Source organism: Sus scrofa, chromosome 2 (genome assembly GCF_054392235.1).
Source record: "Sus scrofa isolate SSC_HxYL_T2T_F1_AM1 chromosome 2, Sscrofa_HxYL_maternal_Yorkshire_Landrace_v2.0, whole genome shotgun sequence".
NCBI classification, from domain to species: domain Eukaryota; kingdom Metazoa; phylum Chordata; class Mammalia; order Artiodactyla; family Suidae; genus Sus; species Sus scrofa.
The window spans coordinates 70,163,036-70,187,829 of record NC_139384.1 but is presented as its reverse complement, the minus strand read 5'-3'; the positions used below and the strand labels follow the sequence as shown (position 1 = coordinate 70,187,829).

The following is a 24,794-nucleotide window of genomic DNA, read 5'->3' as shown; positions in this document are numbered from 1 at the left end:
TTTTCTTGCTGTGAGTAGGTGAGCCTCCCAGGCCCCTGGTTCCTCGATGTGCTGGCCCCCGACAGGACGCACAACAGGCTGATGGAGATGGAACCTCAGGTGGAGTTGTCACCGCTCATGGCAAGACAGAGGATGCCAACCTGTTGATAGAGGCATGCAGAGTGGCTCCAGCTGGCCAAGTGCTGGCTTCCCAAGAAGCTGAGGTAGATGGCGGGGGTGAGAAGCCCCCTTTACTAATGAGGAAACAGGGCCAAGTATCCCTGCTGGGGACTCCTGTGAGACGCCAGGGCAGAGTTTCTGACCCAACTCGGCAACTCAGACAAGATCTGCACTCAGGATGCACCTCCTCCCTCCTCAGCCTGAGCGCGCTTCTGACTTAAACTCATAGAGGAAAAGGTCTTTAAAAAAAGGTCTTTATTCGAAGGCAAAACAGTAAAATCCACAAGAAATTAACAACACGTGTTTAACATTTTATCCTGAATCAGACATGTTTGAACAATTCACAGCTACAGGAAATCTAGAACAAAATCAAATATTTTATCACATCAGGTTGAAAAGTTGGAGAGGATTTTGCATCTTATTGAAAAGAATTTTTCAAAAATGTTTCTGTACAAGTAAACGGCACCGCACCAAGCTGCCCGCGGATGCCAAGTGCGGCCGATCCTGGGTGGTCACCCAGCGGCTCCCGGCAAAGGTGGCTCCGTCCAGCCTCACCTCCCTGTGGGAGTGGCTGGGGGCAGGCAAAGGAAGTGACAAGAGCAGGAGGCAGGGCCGGTGGTGGCTCTCCACACTCTGGATGCGAATGGGCCGTCGCACGTGAGTGCTGGTGTGGGGGTTCCTCTAAGTGAAAAACGCAAGTAGAGACACTAAGGGTACAGGTTCTCCAAGAGCGTCCTCGTTTGGACACCCGAAGATGCCTCAGCTCTGTTTCCTTAGAACCTTTTGTTTCTGTGGGTAACAGCAAATGGCTAACATTCAAAAAACGAAAACTCAAAACAGCTAAAACAACTGAACTAAGGACCGGCATGTCTCAGAGGAATCAGGTTTCAAATTATCTCACTGGGGATCAGCCTGGATCAGTATTCTTTTTTTCTAAAACTAAACCATTTGGAGTAAAAATGAAAACCCTGTTTAACTTTGCAAATCAAAAAGGCTGTTTTTCCATTTTTAAAGAGTGAGCAGTACCAGCACCTGGCCTGAGCCTTCTCATGACACAACTGATGGGAGAGGGTGGGAGGCTGGCCCCTCGCACCCAGTCCTGGGTGGGTGGGGAGTGTGCGTGCTCAGGGCCCCTCCTCCACACACTCCCACTGGTTTAAGAGGCTTGGGTCTGAGGGGAAGATGCTAGATAGCTGATCCTCTGGACATCAAGAATTCTTAGCCAGAGGCTTCGTGTTTCTTGCTTCACCGTCAAGGGAAATGAGCTCGTGGCCAAGTTGGCTGGGCATCTCCTGGTGAATCCGGCTTCTACTTTAGAGCTGGTCTGCAGGTAGGGCCTGGGCCTCCGCGCCATCAAGCATGGCACCGGTCACAAGGCCTGCTTAAGTCTTCCTCCTCTTCCGTCACTCCCCACAGATGGAGACCGTGTGAGAACTGAGGTGTCCCTTCCATCTTCCACTGCCAATAAGCCAAGAGTCCGAGGCCCGCGCTGCTGGCGGCCAGCCACTGACGTGGTTCTCTGCCTGTGCCGCTCCTACTTGCACTCGTCCCTGGCCTTCATGCGGGCGATGAAGGAGTAACTCTTGTTCCTGCGGTAGTTCTCGTAGGGGTCATCCAGAGCCACGCCCACACCCTTGTACTGGTCCCACTTATCCCGGACGTCCCCGCCCTTGATGGGGTCCTGGATCCCTTGCTCTTTCGCGCCAAGGCCACCGGATCCACTCCAGCCTTAGGAAGAAAGGAAGGGGTGGTTACAACACACCGAGGAAGCCGAAACTGGGCACTTAACCTGACATGAAGTTAAATGGGAGCGCGTGTGGGGAGCTGAACATGCAGGCATGCGGTTTATAAACCTAAGACTAATGAGGGAAGAAAGAAGGCCCAGTAAAACCCCTGCAGGTTCACCCTTTCTAGAGGTTCTGGCCTTGAGCTGGAACTTTCTCTGACTCCATCACCCCCAGCCGCAAACACCCAGAGCAGACTGTTTGGTCCTTCTAGAAATCTTACCCATTTTCACCAGCATCTGATGTCCTTTGTTCTCTTCCCCGAGCCTTGAGTCAGGTATGGGAGGTGCTGAATTAGAACCCAGACCAGCCGAGGAACTAAAATTAAGACAGTTACGTCTTTTAAAAAGGAGCTGATACATTTATTGGAATGAAAACTTAGAATGTTACAGCGTGTAGCTTATATAAATGGTCACCAGCGTGATGGACACACACACACTGTTCCGTGTCTCTAAGCCTTCTTCTTTGTCCTCTTCGCCGACCAGATAAGGGGGCTCCCTAAGATGGCCCTGCCTCGCACAGCGGCAAGGGCAGGCCACACTGAACCCATAAAATGGTTAGAAAACAGAGCCCAGCCACCGTCTCAGGCTTTACAACGTGACTGTGGAGGTAAGAGCGAGGTGTGAGACGAAGTGCCACCATCACCGAGCTAGTGCTCGGGGCCCCCGAGGTGCCGCCTCAGCCCAGGCCACCGTGAGTGCGTCTTCTAAGGACACCATTCAACATTCACAGCAAAGCATCAGAGGTTTCCAGTGCTACCAGAGGTCATTTGACAGTTAAGACAGAAATCTTACGGCGGGGTGGGGCTCCGGGACCGTGATCGACGTCTCCTTCCTGGGGAATAGGACTTGGAGCGGGAGCGAGAGCGGGAGCGGGAACGGCTTCGTGAAGAGCGGGAGCGGCTGCGGCTCCTGTGGAATCAGGGGAGAGCGGGTGGGTCAACGTGGCAGCCACGGACCCCAGGAGCTTCCAGCCTGGCATCCCCAGAGGTGGGCCCTGCCTACCTGGATCGGGAGCGGGAGTAGGAGCGGGAGCAGGAACGAGACCTTGACCTGGAGTACGAACCAGACGACTTGGAGGACCTCGAGTTGGAGCGGGAGGAAGATCGCCCTCGGCTTTTGGATCTGCTCCGAGACCTCGAGGGTCCGCTGTGGAGAGAGGCCTGGTGAGCTGGAGCCCCAGGTGCTCCTGGCCCCTCCAAAGGCTGTGCCCACTCCTTCTAGCAGCCCTACTGTGCCCAATCAGGCGCAGACAAGCCTTTCACCTCAGGGTTAAATACAAATGATGGCAAACTTCTCTCCTGTGCTAATGTTTTAACTTTGGCCTTGTGGGGAACAGCTCCAGTGGCGCACAGCACTTGTATCATGGGGTACAGACCCCAGATCCAGGGCAGAGGCCAAAACCGACCTTCCTCTGCCAGAGTTGGGTGTGACACCACAGCATGCCTGTCGGCAAAGGCAGGACTGACCTAGGACAAGATGCGCTGCGGAGGCCTGGCCTCCACGCGGGTGGCACGTGTGCTCTCACCTGTTCCTCTTCTCCTGGCCTTTCCTCCTGCGGGCCCGCATTTTTGCTCGGAAGAACTCATAGAGGCCGTTCTGCTCCCAGCCTTCACTGTAAGACACGGGGGTTACCTGTGTGAATGCCAGCCTCCCTCTGCAGGAACAAGCCCCACCTGACAAACCTTCCCTCTCTCCCTCAGGACACTGAGCAGGTGCCCAGCACCAAAACCAGTGGGGTTGCCCCTTCTTGGAAGAGGAACCAGGCTGCCTCTGAGAGGTGGAGAGGCTGGATGGGCTCCCATGCCTTTCCAAATAGCTGAGGGGATCTTAGCATTACTCTAACCGGGGACAGGGAGCACTGACGTTGAGGCAGACAGGCCTGTGGTCTGACACAGGGCAGGAGACGCTATTAGCTAAAGATGATATTAGCTAAAGTGATGAGGCCGTTGGGGGAAAGGATTCTAGGAAGGACTGGTGACAAAACCCAGTGCTGCCTCTGAAACACACCACACCTGAACTGTGTTCTAGTTCTAAGGTAACTCAATCAGAAAAGCCCCTATCAAAGGTCATTATATGTGTGACACACAAGCTGGGAGAGAAATGGGCTCTCCTAACTGTGACATTTCCTCACCTGGGCTCACACCACCTGGGCAGAAGGGGTGACGATTAGGAGTCTTTCTCGTGAATCAAACTCGGGGAAGACAGACCAGGGGAGAGGACAGGGCTTCCCCTCCCGTCACCAGCCCCACTGCCTGGTCTCCCAGAGCCCCATACCTGTTCCGGGGCCTGTCATGGGAGGGTGGGCTGTAGAAGGCCTCCACAGCCGCCAGCAGCCTCTCGCTGGGTGGCATAGGAGGTGGCAGGCGGATGTCTTTAGGATCCAAAGGCTTGTACTCATGGTCTTCCAGCTGCAGCAGAGAATGCAGCTGTCACCCTTCCCCGCCAGGGCCGCCCTGGGCCCATCCAGGGGACTTCGGGGGGCTGGAAACTGGGGCAGCCAGGAGTGGAGACAGCTGCCCTGGGCATTAGAATGCCGCATCCAGCCCTTCCTGGGAAACCCCGCCCTCAGGTAGGGCTTCAGCCACACCAATGACTCAATTCCTAAATAGGGTGGTCCACGGAAGCTGATAAAAAACAGAGCTCTACCTCTACAAAAAGACATGGCCTCCAAGCTTAGGTGAAGGAAAGACCCCTGTTCATTCACAGACACCGTGGATCCCAGACGCCCTCATCTGCATGAGTGTCTGCCCAGACATCCACCCAGGGGCCCTGCTATCTGCCCTTCTCTGTCTGAGGGCAGCCCCGCTGGCCACTCTGCCTCAGCTCTTCATGCCCCCAGCCTGATCCTTCTCACTTCTAGTCTGCTGGTGTCTCAGAGGGGATGGGGCGTGACAGTGGCCAGTACAGCCAGCGTGGCCTCCAGAGTGTCCGAGTCCCAGTCCTGGCTCCCCCTCACCTCCTCTCCTGTCTTGCTCTCCCTGATCCTCAAATGGAGGCCTCTGCTTTTCTGAGCACTCCCTGTCCTCAGCCACTATACAAGACGGCTTCCAAAGGCCAGGGCCAAGAAGACCTACACCTCCCACCCAACCCAGCCTGTCCTGAGCAAGCTACCACACTTGCGGCCCTGGGAGGGAAGCTTGGAGGAGCAGAGGGGACATGGGCCTGGCTCATGACCACACCTGAGCCTGCGAGGCAGTGTCATTGGCTCAGATGCTTCCTCACAATTAGCTGGTCAAGTTTACTGGGGCATCGGGAACAAGAGGGACAGGGCCCTGGGAAGCAGCCTTTGCAGCCAACTGGGAAATGGGTTCCACCTGAAAACTTACCCTAGGGAGACTGGGCACTCAGCACAAGTGTGTGTGGCTAAGTCTGGCACTCAACTTGGCAACATTACCTTCACGAGGGGGGCCATCAGCCCGGCAGGGAGATCGAAGTAGGGCACATTGGGGACCAGGCTGGGGTCGTCATGGTTGATGTGGGGAGGGCCCTGTCGCCGCATGTGAGGGGGCTGTCCGTTGAAGCCGTGGGGAGGAGGACCGAAGTCAGGGTGCTGGGGCCCGCCCCAAGGTGGGTGCTCGTTGATCCCAGGGTGAGGCATGCGGTGGCCGGGATGGTGGTGAGGGGGTCCCATCTCTGCAAAACAAACTTGTCTCAGGCCTGCCAGAAAGCTGTGAGCCAGGCGGCGCTGACAGCCCAGCTGAAATCTGAAAAGCACCAGAAGAAAGGGGCTCAGAGATGGGGACAGGATGCCCACGCCCACTTCCTGGGCAGCCTTGCCCAGCACCTTCCCTCCAGCTGCGTCACTCCCTGCTCGGGGTGGGAAGCGAGGGCTTGGAGAGACCTGTCTTGCACCCACAGCAGTACCTGACAGACCTCACAGGTGAAAGGAGGAACCACAAGGGAACTCACATAACCTCCAAACAGCAATGTGTGAGCTGAACTGTGTCCCGTGAAAATTCACCCACCAATCCCTCAGGATGTCACTGCATTTGAAAACAGAGCCTCAAAGAGGCAACTGCTTTATTTTTATAATTTTTTTACTTTTTATTTTTTTCTGGCAGCACCCTTTGCATACGGAAGTGCCTGGGCCAAGGACTGAACCTGAACCTCAGATGCAACCTAGGCCACAGCTGCAACAATGCCGGATCCTTCACCCACTGCACCAGGCTGAGGATCAAACCCACACTGCCTCAGAGACAATGCTGGATCCCCAACCTGCTGTGCTACGAGTGAAACTCCAAGAGGTGACTATTTTAGATGAGGTCCTAGGGGTGGGCCCTGATCCAATACTGACTGGTGACTTGATAAGAAGAGATTTAGACATAGACACAGAGGGAAAACCATGAGAAAACACAGGGAGAGTGTCAGGAGAAACTGACCCCGTGGACACCTCGATCTTGACTTCCAGCCTCCCATACTGACCATGAGAGAAGGATTCCCTGTTACTGAAGCCACCCAGTTGGCAGCACTAAGGCACAGCAGCCCCAGGACACTCACACAAACAATAAACCTGCTACTGGTCTCCAAGCTCAACTTACAGTCAAGAATGGACTTGAAGATAAATATAGAAAGTCATAATTATCAATTTCTTTAAAAACACAAATCAGGAGTTCCCTGGTGGTTCAGTGGGTTAAGGATCTGGTGTTGTCACTGCTGTGGCTGGGGTTCGATCCCTGGCCTGGGAATTTTGCATGCCATGAGCCAACTCCCCTCCTATCAACAAAACTAAAGATTCTTTGAAAGAAATTAACAGAAAAGCTGTTGAAAACAGCAAGACAAGGAATGTGGAACAGTACCACAAGCTGGGCTTGGACTCAATGCTCTGCTCACTGCCCTGCCTGTCCCCCATGGGGAAGGGGACTTCCTTCCTTTTCTTTTCAGAATCCCTCTTCTCTCTCTTCTGCAGGGTGGGACGTGGGAATGGGGCCTCACACCTCTAGGGCCAGCCTGGCATGTGGCCAGTGCCCAGAGTGGCCAGTCTGCCCCATCTCCACTTTCCCGAGGGCCTGGGCTGCTTCTCTGTCACCCCACGGCCCTCAGCCCATCACCCTGGCTTGGGGCACGCCAGGCTGGAGCAGTGCCATCAGCCTGCCCAGGAGGAGGTCGATCTGTCAGGTTCCTCTTTCTAGGCCCTTCCAGTGAGGGACCTGACCTTCCAGGGAAGGTGGGACAGACAGGAGAGGGAAATGCTCAGTGTTCACTGGCCCGAGGACGGTCCCCCCACCCCCCAGGGTGACCTTGCACTAACCGGCTGGGAAGTCCCCCTGGGGGTAGTCGAAGCGGTGAGGGTAGGGCGGCCGCTCGAAGGGGTGCCTCGGGGGGAAGTCATCCTGCATGAAGCGCGGCGGGAAGCGGTTGAAGTTGTGGGGGTGTGGCGGCTGGTTGAACTGCGGGTGCTGCTGGTGGGGTGGGAAGGGCCCGCGAAAGTGCGGCGGCCGCTGCATGCGGAAGGGCGGCTCGCGCTGGCCCCCGCCCCAGGGCGGCTGCTCGTGCTGGTTGTTCCAGGGGCCCTCAAACTGGCTGTTCCAGTTGGGGTCGGGCTGGCTGTTCCAGGGGGCGTCGCGCTGGCCGTTCCAGCCGGGGTCCCCACGCTGCTCACCCCACATGCCCTCATGGCTGTTGTTCCAGGGCGGGCAGTGGGGTGGCCCACCCTGGTGGTGTGGGTAGGGGGGCTGCTCGGGAGGCTGCAAGGCAAAGAGCGGACATAAGGCCAGCCCACAACAGGCACTGGGGGCACTTGGCTGACTTTGGTCTCCAGCCACAGAAACGGCCCGGGCCCCAGCCCAGCACTGCCTGGAGCTACAGGCCTACAGCTCAGAGGGCACTGCCACCTTCACTCTGATGCGTGGAGGACACTGAGGTGTGCCCGCACCAGCCCCCAAGTCCGTCAGTGTGACAGTGTGGGGGTATACAGCTCCCAGGGTGCACAGATGCCAAGCCATGGGGCCCACACCTTGCCCTGATGACACCCCTTCCTTGCTTGATTCACTTCTCTCCCCTACGCTGTGCCCTGGGGTCACCTGCCCGCTCAGATCCTTGTCTCGAGTCTGCTCCATTACCAGGAAACATCCTTCTGTAAGTCAGTGAGCTCTGGTACGCACCCCGCCACTGCTTTGAAGACTTTAAAAGCCTGGCCTGCCAGCCAACTCAGGGCCAGGGTGTGTCTGGGTGAGGCTGCCCAGAGGGCCACTTCTGGAGTGAGGGCTGGCTAGCTCCGCTGGCCACAAGTACAGGGAGGCCGGCCCAGGCCACCACACCTCCGTCTCTCAAGACAAACCAAACAAGCAGGTTTTAAATATGGCAAATATTTCAAAATGTGTAAAAAAGTGCACAACACCACGTGGACAAGCCAGGCTGTGGTTTCTGACTGTGGACTACACAGTGCAGGTACACTGCTGGCCTTCAGTGAGGCCCCATGGCATGAACCTAACTCGCCAGTCCCCAAAAAGACCGAGCCAGGAGACACTAGTGGTGTCTGTTTCCACACCAAAAAAATGGGAGAACTGCCCCTACATCAGAAGATACCCACAAAATGCCCAACACTGCAGGGCTCACAGCCGGCACCCAGAGCTGGAACCTGTCTTTGTGGGGATGCATATCTTTGTGAAGTTAAATCTCTTGTCTTAAAACTGAGGGTGAAAAACAAAATGAAACAAAATGGAGTTCCTGTTGTGGCTCAGTGGTAAGGAACCCAACTAGTATGTATGAGGATGTGGGTTCAATCCCCGGCCTCGCTCAGTGGGTTAAGGATCTGGCATTACCATGAGCTGTGGTGTGGGTCGCAGATGAGGCTCAGAGCCTGCATTGCTGTAGCTGTGGTATAGGCCAGCAGCGGTAGCTCCTACTCAACCCCTGACTGGGAACTTCCATGTGCCGCAGGTGCAGTCTTAGAGAGCAAAAAAATGTTAAAAGAAAATAAAAATGAGAGTGGTGGGGCGTGGCGGCACTCACAGCCATGACTCCCCACTTGTCAGCCCAGAGCCATCTCCCTTCTGTCCTTATACCCCCTCCACAGAGGGTCACTAGGGAGCGCCACACCTAGTCCTAGGGCAAGCAAATGCCTGGAGCTGGGCATGGATGTCCTAACCAGGTCCAGTGGGCGGAGGGCAAGCTGCACGTTGTCTTCCAGTGATGCTACACTGGATGAGATGACCCCTGCCCTGGTCCAGAAGCTTCCAACTCCAAGGAACCCAGAGGGTAGGCCAGCACCCCAGCCTCAGAAAACAGCGGCATTTCTGACCTGCCCCTTCTTTCTAGGGTAACAAGATGTTGCCACTTTGCTAATCAAACTAGCTAAAAAAGGGAAGGAAACCAATCAGCTTGCTGTACCTAACAGTGTGAAATTCATAAGAAAATGGGCACCTGTGTTACTGAGGAGCCCAGGGAAGGATGTCAAGGCTACCTTTCCCCCGCAGCTCAGTCCTTGTACCTCAGAAAGACTATTACTCTCTTGCCACGCCCTCGCTGCACTATCTCGGCCCTGCTGCACTATCTCATTTTCCCAGGGGACGCTAAAAGCCCAGCAACTCAAGGAGGCCCACCACCCACCTGCCTGCCATCCAGTTAGTTCCAAGTGTGCCCCACATGCCCCCACACCAAGTCTTAAGAGATACCTGCTGTTGGCCCCAAGGAGCAACAGGGTGAGGCTGGTCAAACCACGGGGGCTTGTTAGGCGGCATCTGGTCATGGGGCCCCGGGCCCCGGGGGCCAGAGGCAGCAGGGTCCTGGACCCCTCCTGAGGCATCATACTCGGAAGTGCCAGGCATCTGGATGGGAGGCTTGTTGTCATCTAGAATCAGGCACAAGAGGGGTCAGAGAGGGCCTTGGCAGCAGGGGGCACCACCCGAAATGGGCTCCAGCCATCACCCAGGGCCAACCCAGGCTGGGCCTGATTTTCCATAAACCCTCACTTCTGGGCTCCACTGAAAACTGCCATCGCCTCCAGGAGGCAGCAGAAAAAGAGCACTGACCTTGCTCAGGACACACACCCTTCTTTGAGAGCTCTTACTACTTTTGCCAAATTGATTTTAGTTTGCTCAGGAATTTTTACCATCACTGCATTTTAGGGAAATACCCTCTTTGCACCTAGCTGAAAGATCGTTCCTTCCTATCTGACCTAGGATTTTGTTAGATTTTCTAGTATTTAACCATCCTGAGACAATGTCCTATTCGGTCATGACTTATCTTTTAAATACTTTGCTAGATTTCACCTGTTAAGACTTTATTTCGTGTTTTGCTTGTCTGTTCAGAAGTGATACTGAGTTATATATTTTTAATTCCCTGTCCACAACCACCCGGTATAAGCTATACTAGCCTCGGAAAAAATGACCTGACTAGCAGTCTCTGGGATGGTCTGGATAGAACTGTCTCAGTTCTAAGGGTTTGGTACATTTACCTGTGAAATCACCTGCCTGATGCTTGTAAGTAGATTAGAATCTGCTCCTGGGATTGGGCCTGAGACTACAGAACCAGAGCCCTTCCTGGGGAAGAAGACTGCTCTCTGGAAGCTGCCTCCTGAGGGTGGGTGCCAAGGGAGCCGCGTACCAGGCTGGGTGGTTGGGGGGATGGCCGGGGCTGGCGCGGGGGCCGGGGGTGGGGCAGGTGGCGGCGGCGTGGCCTTGACTTCAGCCTCCATCTGTGGCATCTGGATCTGCTGCTGTTGCTGCTGCTGCTGCTGCTGCTGCTGGGCCAGGCTATTGACAAACTCCTCGTGCTGTGTCTTCAGGGTCTGGATCTGCTGCTGGAAGGCCAGCTGCACTGGCTGGACCACGGAGGAGTACTCATTGATGAGGGTCGCCTGGTGGAGAGGACAACCGGCGCTCAGAATGTGAGACTCAAGTCCCAGACCTTCTGGAGCACCAGGGACCAAAGTCCAGGAGCACCCAGAGGTCAGGGTGCTACCAATGGCAGCAAGGCTCAGGGGCCCAGTGCAGGTAGGGGATTGTCACATAAAATAGTCAATTAGGGATTGACAACCGCAGAACACCTCAGTCTAGTCAGACTTGGTGACATTCAGTGCAGGGCAGTTTAGAATTCCCTCACAAGGATGGCTGTGCCCTGGACTGCCACACAGACATTAAAATCCCACCACTGACAAACATCCTAGGACATGTCTACAGGCTGTACTTCTTACACCTTGTATGGCTTTGGGCACGTCATAACTTCCCTGGAGCCTCAATTTCCTCATCTGTAAAATGGGACAATAATGGGACCTAAATCTAAGGATCAGAGAAAAATTCAGTGAAAAGGACTAGGGCGGCTGCTACCACCAACTCAAGAGGAGAAATGCAGTGAATGTCACTGTGGTATGAGCCTGTCTTTTATTCAGCAATTTTAAAAAGTGGGTAAAATTTAGTGCAAGTCTGAAATGCACTTCCCTTGTTTGCTTTTTTTTTTTTTTTTTTTTTTGTCTTTTTGCCATTTCTTGGGCCGCTCCTGTGGCATATGGAGGTTCCCAGGCTAGGGATCTCATCGGAGCTGTAGCCACCGGCCTTCGCCAGAGCCACAGCAACATGGGTTCCGAGCCACATCTGCAACCTACAGCACAGCTCACGGCAACGCTGGATCCTTAACCCACTGAGCAAGGCCAGGGATCGAACCCGCAACTTCATGGTTCCTAGTTGGATTCGTTAACCACTGAGCCACGACGGGAACTCCCCTTGTTTGCTTTTCTGAGCATGAAAGCTTCTCCCCTGTGGGGGAAGGTGCAGGTCAGAAACATGACAGAGGACACAATCAACACAGAGCTTCTGACGGTCAATCAGACCTTTACAAGATGACAACATCCTCTGGCCTGAGAAAATGGGGTGTGAGCTGTGCCTTTTATCCTAGCAGCTGTAGATGGGGTAGCAATGCCAGGGCCAAAGCAGAGGTGACCAAGGAGAGCCAGCCCTCCTTTCCTGCCCTGCGACCCTGTCCTCTGAGCAGGTGCCCCCTCAGAAGCAGATGTGTGCACAGGGGTCACAGGTGACACGATGACTGTGCACAGGGGTCACAGGTGCAGATGTGTGCACAGGGGTCACAGGTGACACGATGACTATGGCAGCCCAGATTACACTGGGGTTTCCTCACACTCCCATCATGCATGGAGGACCAGAGCAAACAGGCCAAAGACACTACAAAGAGGAGTACCTAAACCAGACAACCTGGTCATTAAGTCTCGTCACAAGAAAAAAGTCTGGTGGGCTCACCTAGGAAGGGCTCACTGGCTCTAAATTGGGTGGGTTGGGGGCGTCCCCGGAAGCCGCTCCTCAGACCCACCTCCCACTACCAACCCAGGGGCACACCTGGAAGCCCAGTTGGGAAAAAGCTACCAGAATTTTTCTTTTTTTTGGGGGGGGGGGTCTTTTTCGTCTTTAGGGCTGTGCCCACGGCATATAGAGGTTCCCAGGCTAGGGGTCCAATCGGATCTATAGCTGCCGGCCTACACCACAGCCACAGCAACGATGGATCCAAGCCACATCTGCAACCTATACCACAGCTCATGGCAACGCAGGATCCTTAAGCCACTGAGCAAGGTCAGGGATTGAACCCATGTCCTCATGGATGCTAGCTGGGTCCGCTAACCACTGAGCCACAGACAGAAACTCCTAGAATTCTGAGGTCACCACGCCACTGGCGGCTCCCAGCCTGGGTGGGGAAACCAGGTCCCATGACTTCTGGGAAGGTGCTGGGGTGGCAGTGGCCACACACTCCAGGGGCACCCACCCTGGCCCCAGGGAGCCATGCCAATGGTGGTGGCACTCACCTGGTACTGGCCGAGCCCCAGGGCTGGGCTCTGTAACTGTTGGATGATGGAGTCGTCAAAGTAGCCATTCTTCTCCCAGAGCTGCAGTAGCTGGATGTGGGGGAGGAGGGAGAAGCCGCGTCAGGGGGAAAACAAGTGCCCTGAGAAGCCCTCGCCCACCTCCCCTGCCCCTTCCGGCTGACCCATGTACCCGAGCGATCTTCTGCTGCTTGTCCTCCTCCACAGCCAAGAAGCTGGTACAGTAGATGGGCACCACGACCTTCTGCAGGGCGGCCAGCAGCTCCCTGGCCTGCTTGCGCTGGCTGTGAGGGAGAGACCTTCCGCGCGTCAGGGCCCTGGGGCGGGACCCGGCCACGTGCCCGTTACCATCGCGGCTCCAGCCACAGCACCCTCTGCCTTTTCGGGAAATGGGCCCCCAACCCAGCCGGGACAAGGGCTGAGCCCCCCACAAGACCTGTGCTGGCGCCTGGGCCCAAGTGACAGATCCATGGCAATGGGAGGAGGGAAAGAACACAGCCTGGGGACCTTCACAGCAAAATCTGTCACCCTGGTCCCCTCATCAGTAAAATAACCCTTCTGTCTCAAGGGGGCTTGAGGATAGACAGGTAGAGGCTGTCCACAAAGACCAAGCCACGGCTGTTGTGGGCTCAGGGCCCTGTCCACCTAGCCTCGCTCAGCACTGTCACCCCCTCCACACAGGAAACCTAAGACCCTGCTTTCCAGGAGGCAAAGGGAATATGTGAGCTGCCAGGTGCCTAGGAGCCTGAGGCCTGGCCTCTGGGGGGGCTCTGTGCATAAATGGGTGTGGAGGCCCCTGTGACTGTGCACTGAAGTGGCAGAGTCTGGACAGCACATCCCATCCCAGGGGAGGACATGGGAAGGAGGGTGGACAGCTGGAACCTCTCCCCTCGCAGAGCTCACCGGAGAGCAGCAAGTGCCTGGGGCTGGGAAGCGGGGGGAGGGGAGGGAGGACAGTCGGGCCAGGAGGACAGGGCAAGTGGCACTGGGCTTCCAGACAGACTGAGGCTTAGGAAGAGTATGGCTGGAGAAGTGCCACAAACAGGGCCGCCTCCGCAGAGCTGCCCAGTCAGCGGAGCGGCTGGTGAACAGGAGGGCAGACAAGGTTCCAGACAGCTGCTTATTTCCCAATGGCAGAGAAGGGAAGGCGACGCAGGGAGAGCTGAGTGAGAAAATGGAACCACCCGCGTGGCAAAGGAAGCGGGGAGGGGTGACATCGGCTGCATGTGGGCAGAAGACAGGGTAAGACCTGGGTCTGATTCTGTTGCCCTCATGGGAACCCTCCCTTCGGCCAGCCAAGTTCAAAGTCAAATGTGGCAGCCAGTCTTCACAGCGACACACTAGCCTTGCTAGCACCGCATGCTTCTGCCTCTCTCTGGCCCAGGCACCTGGTTTCTTAAATTAACTTTTGTCATTAGGTGCCAAAGAGACCATGCGGAAGTAGGACCTTCCTGTCTTGGGAGAGCTAGGGAGGTGGGGGCCCTTCTCGGTGGAGTGGAACAGAGGTCTAGCCAAGGGGACCCTACGGGAAGATTCCTAAAGCAGAATCAAGTGACTGGGCGGGTGTGTAGGTCAGGGAAAGGGAGCTGGCAGCTGACAGACACTGAAAAACACCAGAAGCTGCCCTGAGGAGAACAAGGAGCGAGAGGTCAGTGGCCCCAGGGGGGGATGAGGGGTCTGGGTAGGGGCCAAGCTGTGGGGGATGAGTGTCCTCCTGATGGAGAATTTGTGGCTGAGACTGACCCTCCCCCAGGGACTTTGGAAGAGTGATCCCCAGTTCCAGGATAGGCCAGACTACTGACTGCAGAGCAGTGGCCAAGAGAAGGAGAGGGAGCAGGAGGGAGGTGGAGCTGGCGGGGCCCTCACCAGTGATGCAGGACATCATTGATCAAGTAGATGAGGTGCAGCCGCAGCTCAAAGTGTGCTCCGTCAGCCGTGATGCGGTTCCGGAGGTGGCCCGCCATCAGCTCGCAGTGGGGCGGGGACTTGGCGTTGCTGAACATCCAGTTCTTCCCGGCCTGCAAAGCCGGGGCAGTGGGTAAGAGGGGCCAGGCCTCCCTGGGCTGAAAATGTGCGCAAACCCTGTCACCTCTGCCCACCTTCTGTCTCTTTCTTGGTTGGAGGAAGCCCAGGGAAGTGCTCCAGAGGGAAAAGTGGGGAAAGGAGACAGAATGCCTTTAGAGTAGCCCTGGCCCCAGAAGGGAGTAGCAAGTTCTGGGAACGCCTCCCCTGTTCTCACCGAGATGGCGTCTTTAGTGCAGGTGTCAATGATGGGCTGCAGCAGGTTGTCAAACTCATTCATGTCCAGCTGGGTCTCCTCCAGGAGCTTCTGCATCTGCTGCTCCACTGCATGGGCCACAGCCGCTGTTACCTGCTCCTGGGAGGCCAGGTGGGACCGAGACTGCGTTAGGAGAGGCCTCGGCCCTGGGCCCTTCCAGGCTGGCACATCAGTGTTCTGCCCCCAGCCCAAGTAGGTCTAACCTATCCCTCATGCCGGAAGCCCAAGACATGCATCTGTGAGTCCTGCCACAGGAGGCAGAACAGGCAAAGGATAAAGTCAGACAAGATACAGGGGGAGATGGTCTCTCTGGGGTGACAGAAAGATTAAGGCCCAGAGGAACAAGGAACCTCTGAACATTGATTCACCAAAAAAAGAAAGAAACATGAGCAACAGGAGTGAACACAGTATAGAGGGAACATATAAATGGTTACCAGTCCAGTAAAAGAGCAACCTCACTAACAATCAGGGAACTGGAAATTAAAAGATGCCACCGGGCTTTTGCCCATTAGGTTGGCAAAATGAGACATGGCTAAGATCCAGTGCTGCTGGGGGACAAGCGGTCAGCCCAGGGCTGGCCGAGGCTGGACTGCCCAGTCTGTGATGAGCCCTGTGCGGAAACTGAGGTTGAGTGTTCTGGAATATACATGTATATATATGTGTTTTTTAAAGTTATACAACAGTAACTCTCTATCTTGACTTCTTATTTTTTATTTTTTATTCTTTTTTTTTTTCATTTTTTATTCACTTCATTTTTCTATCAATTCATCCTATTCTCTTTGGCCAAAGTATCAGATTGTGATGGACTAGGACAAAAAAGACCTTCCCTACAATAGCTTGGGGCAATCTAACTAGCAGGGGCTGGTGCCAATGGCACCAGACGCCACCTGGCATTCTGTCACACAATTTCTAACTTGCGGCCCCATTTGTTGGCATCCACTTAGCACAATGCGTGTGCGTGTTTTAGAGCTCGTGCAATGATCTCACTGGGATAAGAAGCAACCTCAGTGTCCAGCATCAGGGGTCGAGCTAAACACAGCATGGGTGCTAGCAGCACTGGAGGGATAACAACTGTCATGAACCAAGCCCTGGGCAACAGGAGTCCCCTTCCTCAGCAGTGCCATCTATCATTAGCGCCAAGGTACCAATGCAAAAACTGAGGCACAGAGGGTGAGCTCCGGGAACCCGCCTCAGGAAGAGAGAGGAAGGGGGGCAGGCTCTGGACTGGTGGGGGGAAGGACTGGGCCCATACCTGTCTGAGGGCCAGCAGGTGCTGCTCCTGCTGCTGCAGGTTCCATTGGCTCTGCTGGATAAGCTCGTCCATGGACGGGGTGCCCTGCGTTGGTGGGATGGGTGCAGCAGGGGCCAGCGGGGGCTGTGGCAGGGGTGGCAGGGCGGCAGCTGGCTCTAGCTCTGGGGCCTGCTGCTTGCAGATGACTGGCAGGAGGGGAGGAGAGGTGGACTCTGTGAGGAGGTGGCCGGGGTCCAGATGTCCCCTTGGCTGCCTCTGGGGCAGCTCTAAGCCACAATGGCTCCCCATCCTGTACTCACCACCCAATAAAGAGGACCCCTGAAATGCACCGTGGCCACGCCTGCCCCCAGTCTCCCAGTGCTTAGCCTGAGACCGCTTCTATCTGACCTACCCCCTTCCTGCCCGTCTTCTTCTTGGAGACCTCACCACTCTCTAGCCAACACTGTTTGGCTTTGCCCACTGTCCTTTGGGCCAGAGGAAGCCTGAGCCTATCCCTCACCACCCTCTCCACACCTTGGCTAGGCCTAAACCAATGCTGAACAGAGACCAAGGCACTGCTGGAGAAACAGCCTCTCCAAGGGGTCTCTCAACCTCCAGCCTCCTCAGCAGCAGCAAACTCCAAGGCCTGAGGCCCCCAGGCTACTCTTCCCTTTCAAGACATCAAAGCCACTGGACCTCTGGATGACTGACTGTGGCACCCCAGACACATGCTGTGGCCTCTCCACACCCCACCCCTAGCCTTCCTTCCACTGACTCTATTCAGAGAAGGAGGCCCCTCTGCCTTAAAAGATCAATCCAGATGGAGGCGGCATTGGATGCTCCATCCTGCTGGCAGGATCCCGGATGGGGTGGGTTCCTGCCTTGCATTCATCAGAAGAGATGGGAAGGGTCTCTGGACAAGAAGACCCCCTCTCAGCATTTGGGCCTTGTCCAGTCTGAGTGTGACCATGCACTGCTGGAGCCCTTCTGAGTCCCACCCTAAGGGGGCCCCGACTTTTGACAAAGCCAAAGAAGGGACAGCGGGTGGAAGGTATCACCCAGGGCTCATCACAGGGGGCCCTACTGCTGCTCAGGTGTGAGGCAGGGGGGATGATCTCCTAACTTGTGCCCTAGATCTCACCCACTCTGCCCTCCTAGGAATCTGTTCCCTAGTTCTCCTTTCATTTTCTCTCTCTACTGACTCCTCCCCAGCAGTATTTAAACACACCCGTGTCTCCTATCCATAAAAACTCCCTTTTCACAGGAGTTCCCACTGTGGTGCAGTGAGTTAAGAATCCGACTGCAGCAGCTCTGGTTGTGGCAGAGGCACAGGTTCAATCCTGTGGGTTAAGGATCTAGCCTTGCCACAGCTGTGGCGTAGGTCACAGCTGCAGCTCAAATCCAATCGCTGGCCTGGAAACTTCTATTTGCCACAGGTGAGGCCATAAAAAACAAAACAAACACCCCAAAATTCCCATCACCCCACCCACCTCTCTTAACAATTCTCCGTCTCCCCTTGATCTCAACCCATGGAGGACTGGCTCTGTCTGCCCACCCCACCCCCATAGCCAAAGCCAAAGTTCTGGGGGTCATCCTCACTCAGCCCCACGGCCTCATCTCAGCTCCTTGTCTCACGTGGCTGGTATAGCTGTCTCCTTGGCCCCTCCTTCCTCTGTCTGACCCTTATGCCCAGTTTGTGAACTAAGTCCTCTTTTCCAAGTAAGCCCCCAGGGAAACATGATATACTCCTGGGGCTGCAGTTACAGTCTGCACCCTACTACCCCATAAACTATCACTGTCATCCTGGGTTCCTCAAGCTTTGGGTCTCATTACAGACCAAACAGCCCACTGCTCTCTATAGGCATCACTTTCCCCTCACCCTGTGCCCTACCCCTTCCAAAGTCCCCCTCCTGACCTGTGGCTGGCACAGCTACGTCCATATACTCAAGCCAGAAGCCAAGAAAGTCTAGACACCTCTCTTCCTTGCAGCTCATACTAAACTGTAGTCAAGGTACTCCCCTAGATCACATGCCAACCTGTCCATGTCTCTGCCATCACCACCATAACTCTGCTGTCACCTGTATCACCCTGGGAACTGGTTTCCTGTGCTGTGTCCACTCCTGTCCCCCCCACTCACAGCTGTAGTACCGTTGCTCAAGTGTGGTCCAAAAGGCACCCCAGGTGATACCGAGACTATAAACAAGCACAGAAATGCCAAGAGAGCGTTTTGGCACTTTTAAAGCAATTTGATATTTCATGGTTCATGTTTCTACTGTGCAAAACTGTACTTTTCACAGCAAATTGTTAAAAACAAAAACCAGTCCGTTACCACAGTCTGTGGGGCAACATGCTAGAGCAGTCAAGGGTCTCAATCTTCTCAGACTACCAGGGTGAAGGGCGGGCTACACAGTGGCTAACCCTGCTCCAGAACATAGTCTTGAAACCCTTCAAGAGCTCCCCAAAAGCCTCCAGAATTCCTGAATCCTTGGCAAACCAGCCCTACCTGCTCTGCACCCTCCCTTCTGGCCACCCCAAGAATCCCTCCTTCTCTGGGCTCCAGGCACCCTGAGCTCTTGTCCCCTCTCTCCCCAACCCCTCCTCAGGCGTGTTCCTCAGCCTGAACACACTTGTCTCGTCAGTTCCCATCAGCTAAATGACTTGAACTTTAATGGCAACAGTTACCTACATAAAACACTTTCTGAGCCCCATTCCCTTCCAGAAGCATCCCAACCCCCATTATAGCACCACGTCCCAAGAAGGTCCTGATTTCTGACCTTCCAGGATGGGAATAGGCTCCCCTTGCAGGGAAAGCATCTCTCACCTCACAGGAACCGGAGCCAAAACACTGTCCTCCCCTGCCCAATTATGCCACCTGCTTCAATATCCAACTGGCCCTTCCCTTTAACCCCAACTGTCCCCAGGCCCACATTCTCTACTCGACCTGCCAACTTAATTCAGATTTTACCACCAAACTGGTCCTAGACTCCACTCAATGCTCCCTCCAATCTGTCCTCCATACAAGTCACCCAAAACCCAACATTTTCAGGCAACAGACCTCCTCCACCCTCATCTCAAACATACACAGGCACCAGAAGAACACCAGACTAAAGAAGAAAACCCAAGCTTTTCCCTGGCATTTACCACTCCAGATCAAACCCGACCCTGTCGACACACATCAAAACTCCAGCCATGCTGGGCTGCTCACAACACACTGTGTTTGCAAACGTGATGACTGAGGTTTCTTTCCGCTCTCAAAACACACTGTGCTTGTTCAAGCCATTGAACCTTTGCTGTGTCCTATGAACTCTTTATTGAACACCTACTACGTGCTACCTATTAGGCACAACAATGCCAAACAAGGCCCGGTTGGCCGTGGGGAACTTGTAGTTCAGGGAGCATCCACCTTTCAATGTCCATCTACTTGGCAATCTAGAACACAACATATCTGGAAGCTAAGGATTCACTACTGAACAGGGCAGATGTGGGTTCAGGGATCTTTACTACCTGGTGATTATCTGTTATTCAGAGACCAACTGTGTTAACCAACCCCATCTTAAGCTCTTTTAGAAGAGGGTTGGAATTTTGATACCAAGAACTAATACCCACGAAACAACTCATTTTTGATCTAGGCTACAACCATCTTAAAATGCACAAAAACCTCGCTGGACAGTATTTGCCCCAAGGGTCTCACCCAATCTGGCTTCTACTACTTCCTCCCTGGAAACCGCTGAAGTAGTCACTACCTTCCTGACCTCAGTCATCACGTTTGCAAAACAAGAGTAAACCCTGATCTGGAGCCCAGCAAAAGGATCGATAACCCCGTTCTCCATTACACTGGGACCCAGCTGCCGCACGGGTGCAGAGCCCCGGGAACAGCGAATGGGACCGTGAAGACCGAGCTAATCCATATTCCCAGAAGAACAAGCGATTTAAAAAAAGGCGGTCTGTGGCAGAGCCCGAAATGGAATCAGAAAGGAATCGCTGGAGAGGACGGCCGGAGAGCAAGAGAACTCACGCTGCTGCTGCTCCAGCGCCAACTTGCACTTATAGTAACTGTAGAACTCTCCTCCGAACAGAAACGAAAATTTTGGGTTGTCCTTCTGCTTCTCCATCGTCATCTTTTCAAATTCGGGCCCATTCCGAGCCACGAACTGGGCCAGCTTGTCGATGACATTTCGGAGCTCCTGGTCTGGAGGACGGAGAAAAGGCCACGCGGGGCGTCAGCGAGAACCGCCCAAATTCGGGGGCCCTGTCGTCCCAGCCCGCGTCTGCTGGGCCGGGGGTCCCTAGGGGTGGGTCCGGGAAAGGCCGCCTTTGTACGGGTCCCGATAGGGGCCAGAAGCGCGCCGAGAATGCGGGAACCCGCGGGAGAGGCCGCAGGCGGACCCCGGAGGCCGAGCCCCGCCCCCTCCTAGGCCCGGGGACCCCGGGAGGCGAGGTAGGCCAACAGGGGATTCCGGGGAGAGAGAAACAGCCTTCGAGCCCAGGCTGGGCCTCACCATCAGGCGGCAGCGGCATCTCCATGGCTCCAGCCGCGGGGAACGTCCTCCGGCGCCTCACGATCGCCCACCAGGGCCGTCTGCGGAAGCCGGCCGGAAGTGGCGCGAGGGAGCCTTTTACGACTGGCTTCGCGCGCTGCTTCCGCCCGCCACTTACGGCCGTCGCCAGGAAACCCCGGAAGTGAGGAAACGAGGCAGGCGGGAAGAAGCCGCGAGGGGCCGAACGCACGGAGGGGCGAGCACCACGCACGCGCAGGGGCTTTCCCGCGCATGTGCGGAATGGACTTCTGTAGCGCGACGCGAGGGAACGGCTGGAACGGTGCAGGCGGCCGTTAGCTGCTCTTGGGGCGTTTTCCCACGTTACGTGTTGCAATGCGAGGACTTGGGCAGTAGATTCTTCCGTAGGACTAGGGGCCCTGGGGAGTTACTGCGCTAGTCAGTGCCCTATTTTCTCCCAGCGAGGCGGCGGTGCGGAAAATACGAGGTGAGGTGCGTCCAGGAGGCGCCTGGGCTGCGGCGCCGGTCACATCCTCCCGGGCTCGTCCGGATGTAAAAGTAGAACTGGGAGGCTACAGGCGTGGCGGGGATGGAACAGGGCTTATCGAGGTTCAAAAGTTTCTCCTGCTGTGCTTCTTTTCTTTAATCCAACTCTTTGATAAAGAAGACTTAGGGCGAGGGGACACCTCCACCTCTACTCCCTCCGTTTTCAGAAGCCTTTCAGAGCTCGCGTGGCTTCTGTGTAGTCATTCAAGCGGGTGCCGGGCCTTCTAGGCTGCGCGGTCAGAAAGATGCACCTTGAAATACGCAGTTATGTTACTTATGAAACTTTGAGGAGTTCCCACTGTGGCGAAACGGGATCTGCAGCGCCAAGACACAGATTGGATTCCCCGGCCGGGCTCAGTGGGTGAAAGAATCCGGCTTAGTTGCCCCAGCTGCAGCGTAGGTCACAACTGCAGTTCAGATTTGATCCCCGGGCCCATATGCCCCGGGGCGGCCAAAAAAAGTGAAATAAAACGATGGTAAAGTTAACGCTTGCTAATTGCGGGGAAAGATAGCAAGGAACAGCAAACGTTAAAGAAACGTAGACTTGTGACTTCCCTCGCAATCTGAACGCTTTTGGGATTACCATTGTTAACATTAACACTTAGTTGGCGGTACCTCCCTACTCTGAAAACGGTGTTGGGGTGTTTTAGATACATTTTTTAAATTGTTACTTAGTTTCTCCATCTGACGTTATAGATTGTCTCCTGTATCCCAAATAGTATTCTTAGACTAGAGGCTGGCAAACTTTTTCTATAAAGGGCCAGATAGCAAATATTTTTGCTGGCCAAGACCCAAAATCAAGGATATTATGTAGGTGTTTGGCCAAGAGCCAAAATCAAGGATATTATGTAGGTGCTTGGTGCTTATATAACCAAAGAGAAAAATGTGCATAACACTTTTTAGTGGTAGAATTTATAAATAGAGTGTTACAAATACAGGTCTGAATGGAAAGCTTTTGGGGGATTCCAAGTCACTCTTTCCTGTCATTAACTGATTCTAAATGTCACCTGCAAAGACCATTCTTGGTTCACAAAAAGGCAGGCTAGATGTATGTAGCTTGTGGATGAAACAATTCAAACCTAAGCTCTGCTTTCAGAAGCCCACAGTCTGGGTAGGCAGAGACCCATAAATCAGTAGTCAAATGTGTCAGTACATAAGTATTATTAAGGACAACAGAAGGGTGCTGAGATCATAAGGTGGGAGGGCAGTGCCTACCTTGATAGGGTTGTCTGAGAAGGCCTTTAGGAGGTGAGGTTTGCACTGACATCCCACTCAGTAACTATGTGAAGTGTCCAGGCAGAGTGAATATCAAGTGAACGTTCTCAGTAATCTGCATAGTGTGATTTTTTTTCCTATGCCAGTAAAGATCTGTAATATCGAGAAGCTTTAACCTGTGATCCACCATAAATGGCCTTTAGAGCTAGCACAACATTGTACATAATGTATATTCTCGTGAGTTGAAGAAACATAGCATTTATCATTAACAGGATCTGTGAACCAAAAATGTATGGTTTTTTTTTTTGTCTTTTTGCCTTTTCTAGGGCCGCTTCTGTGGCATATGGAGATTCCCCAGGCTAGGGGTCGAATCCGAGCCGGATGGTCATTTTTAATGACCTCATAGGACGGACAGTGCAGTATGGATTTACTACTAATAATATATTGAAGCCAGACCATGGAGTCTCCTGGGTTGGTTCCACTTTGCAACCACTATGAAGTTTTAGTGTACACAGAGATCTTGTGCTGGAAAAAGGGGTGTACTTTTAATGCTGATGTTGCTCAGCTGCACCCCAGAAAGGTTGAACACCCGTGACTACTATTATACATTCATTTCATAGACTGAAAATTTAAACATCTCAAGGCCTCCCCCAGGCTCATTTCAGTGCATTAAAACAGAATCCAGGGGTCAGAAGAAAGCGGTGGAATTGCTAGAAGTCAAGGCTGGTGCAGAGACAGTCACCTGTGACCTGGAAGGAAAGCTCTTTTAGGTAAACATGTAAAATGCACACCTCTTGGTGAGATGAACTGAGGGGGCCCACTTAAGAAACAAAATGGAGGAGTTCCCATCGTGGCGCAGTGGTTAACGAATCCGACTAGGAACCATGAGGTTGCGGGTTCCATCCCTGCCCTTGCTCAGTGGGTTAACGATCCGGCGTTGCTGTGAGCTGTGGTGTAGGTTGCAGACGCGGCTCGGATCCCGCGTTGCTGTGGCTCTGGCGTAGGCCGGTGGCTACAGCTCCGATTGGACCCCTAGCCTGGGAACCTCCATATGCCGCAGGAGCGGGCCAAGAAATAGCAAAAAGACAAAAAAAAAAAAAAAGAAATGGAAAGAATTTGAAAAACAAATGTACACCCACTTTGGTCCTGCAAATGTGCTCTGAGGAATTTATCCCAAATCAGAAGTGTGTGCTCCATTGTGCACTGTAAACATCTCATTTAAATAGCATTTAACGTGTAGCAATAGGGGTTGTTATAGCATGTTCTATACTACCATTACATAGACAAAAATCAAGAGAGAATATTTAATAACATGGGGAAATGTTTGTCGCATTTTTTTTTCTTTGTACAGCCACACCTGTGGCATATAGAAGTTCCTGGCCTAGGGGTTGAATTGGAGCTGCAGCTGCCAGCTTGCACCACAGCCACAGTGACACCGGATCTGAGCCCTAACTGTGACTTGTGCTCAGCTTTGGGCAATGCGTGATCCTTAACCCACTGAGCAAGGCCAGGGATTGAACTTGCATCCTCACAGACACTAAGGCAGGTTCTTAACCTGCCGAGCCACCACAGGAACTCCCCTAGCATATATTTTTTAAAGCAGAGTACAAAATAATATGCACAATATACCAGTTTTGAAAAAAGTGTATATATCCTCCCCAGAGACAACTGTTGTGTCCAGCTTCTTGTGCATCTCTTCAGAGATAAACTGTGTTTACAGGCACCTTTATATACCTTAATGATATATTTTGGAAGTTCTCTATCCCACTCTTTGCAATATCTGTATAGTGTGAATGAGTAACTTTGGCTTTAGTAATTTTTTTTCAAACTTAAAAAAGTAGTGGGTGACTGAGGAAATCTAAGCCCATTGAGACGTGTGGTCTTAATAAAGCCTGAGCTCGGTGTGACTGTCGCCTCATCTACAGTAACTGAACCCCATGTGGTTGACTAGCTGAAGCCATGGCAGGAGGAATGTCTTGTGGGAACAGAGAAGGTCCTGTTCTGTCCTAGATGTTGAGCATTCCTTGGGATCCCAAGCTAAACCTCTGGTCACAAAGGAGCTTCCCTGGGGAGACAGAGGAGGATTCCAGTGTCTGGGAGAAGACATCCCCATGGAGGGGTTCAGCCTGGCGTCCAGGCAAGGCAGCCACCTCTGAACCTGGCCCTGCCTGACTCATAAGGTGGTGATACCATCCCAGGCAGAGCCTCTTGGGTCATGTGGATATAAGGGCGCCTTCAGGGCCTCATGAGCAGTATGGCCCAAGTGAGTGAAAGGAAAGGATACACCTTTGATCACAACAGCTCTTCTGACAAAAACA

General features: G+C 53.9%; 2 protein-coding genes across 19 annotated transcripts in view; one reads left to right on the top strand and one right to left on the bottom strand.

Moving 5' to 3' along the window:
* The window catches only part of C2H19orf44 (chromosome 2 C19orf44 homolog), a 29,869-nt gene extending 21,264 nt beyond the window's left edge, over positions 1 to 8,605 (top strand). For 6 of the 15 annotated variants that reach the window (XR_001306990.3, XR_014837450.1, XR_002341602.2 and 3 more), the window contains one exon: positions 1,576 to 3,239. The gene's annotated coding sequence lies outside the window, so the exon portion shown is untranslated. Of the gene's footprint in view, positions 1 to 18; positions 3,240 to 6,006 lie in introns of those variants that run through there. The other 9 variants (XR_002341601.2, XM_085012481.1, XM_085012479.1 and 6 more) reach the window with 5 other exon arrangements.
* CHERP (calcium homeostasis endoplasmic reticulum protein) lies at positions 400 to 20,800 on the bottom strand. 4 transcript variants are annotated; one of them, XM_021083581.2, is made up of 17 exons: positions 20,719 to 20,800; positions 20,235 to 20,408; positions 16,241 to 16,425; positions 14,950 to 15,087; positions 14,577 to 14,728; positions 12,883 to 13,027; positions 12,693 to 12,782; positions 10,490 to 10,742; positions 9,559 to 9,734; positions 7,194 to 7,629; positions 5,340 to 5,578; positions 4,220 to 4,353; positions 3,471 to 3,557; positions 2,948 to 3,091; positions 2,738 to 2,854; positions 2,167 to 2,261; positions 400 to 1,887 (listed from the first exon to the last, which is right to left on the bottom strand). In XM_021083581.2, the coding sequence occupies exons 1-17, from the start codon at positions 20,741 to 20,743 to the stop codon at positions 1,694 to 1,696; spliced, it is 2,784 nt and encodes a 927-aa protein (XP_020939240.1). In that variant the 5' UTR covers positions 20,744 to 20,800; the 3' UTR covers positions 400 to 1,693. The 4 variants fall into 4 exon arrangements, 2 of the variants coding, with proteins under 2 accessions (XP_020939240.1, XP_020939241.1); XM_021083582.2 differs by having other exon boundaries at positions 12,883 to 12,994; XR_014837447.1 differs by lacking the exon at positions 4,220 to 4,353.
* Positions 20,801 to 24,794: the final 3,994 nt, after the last annotated feature.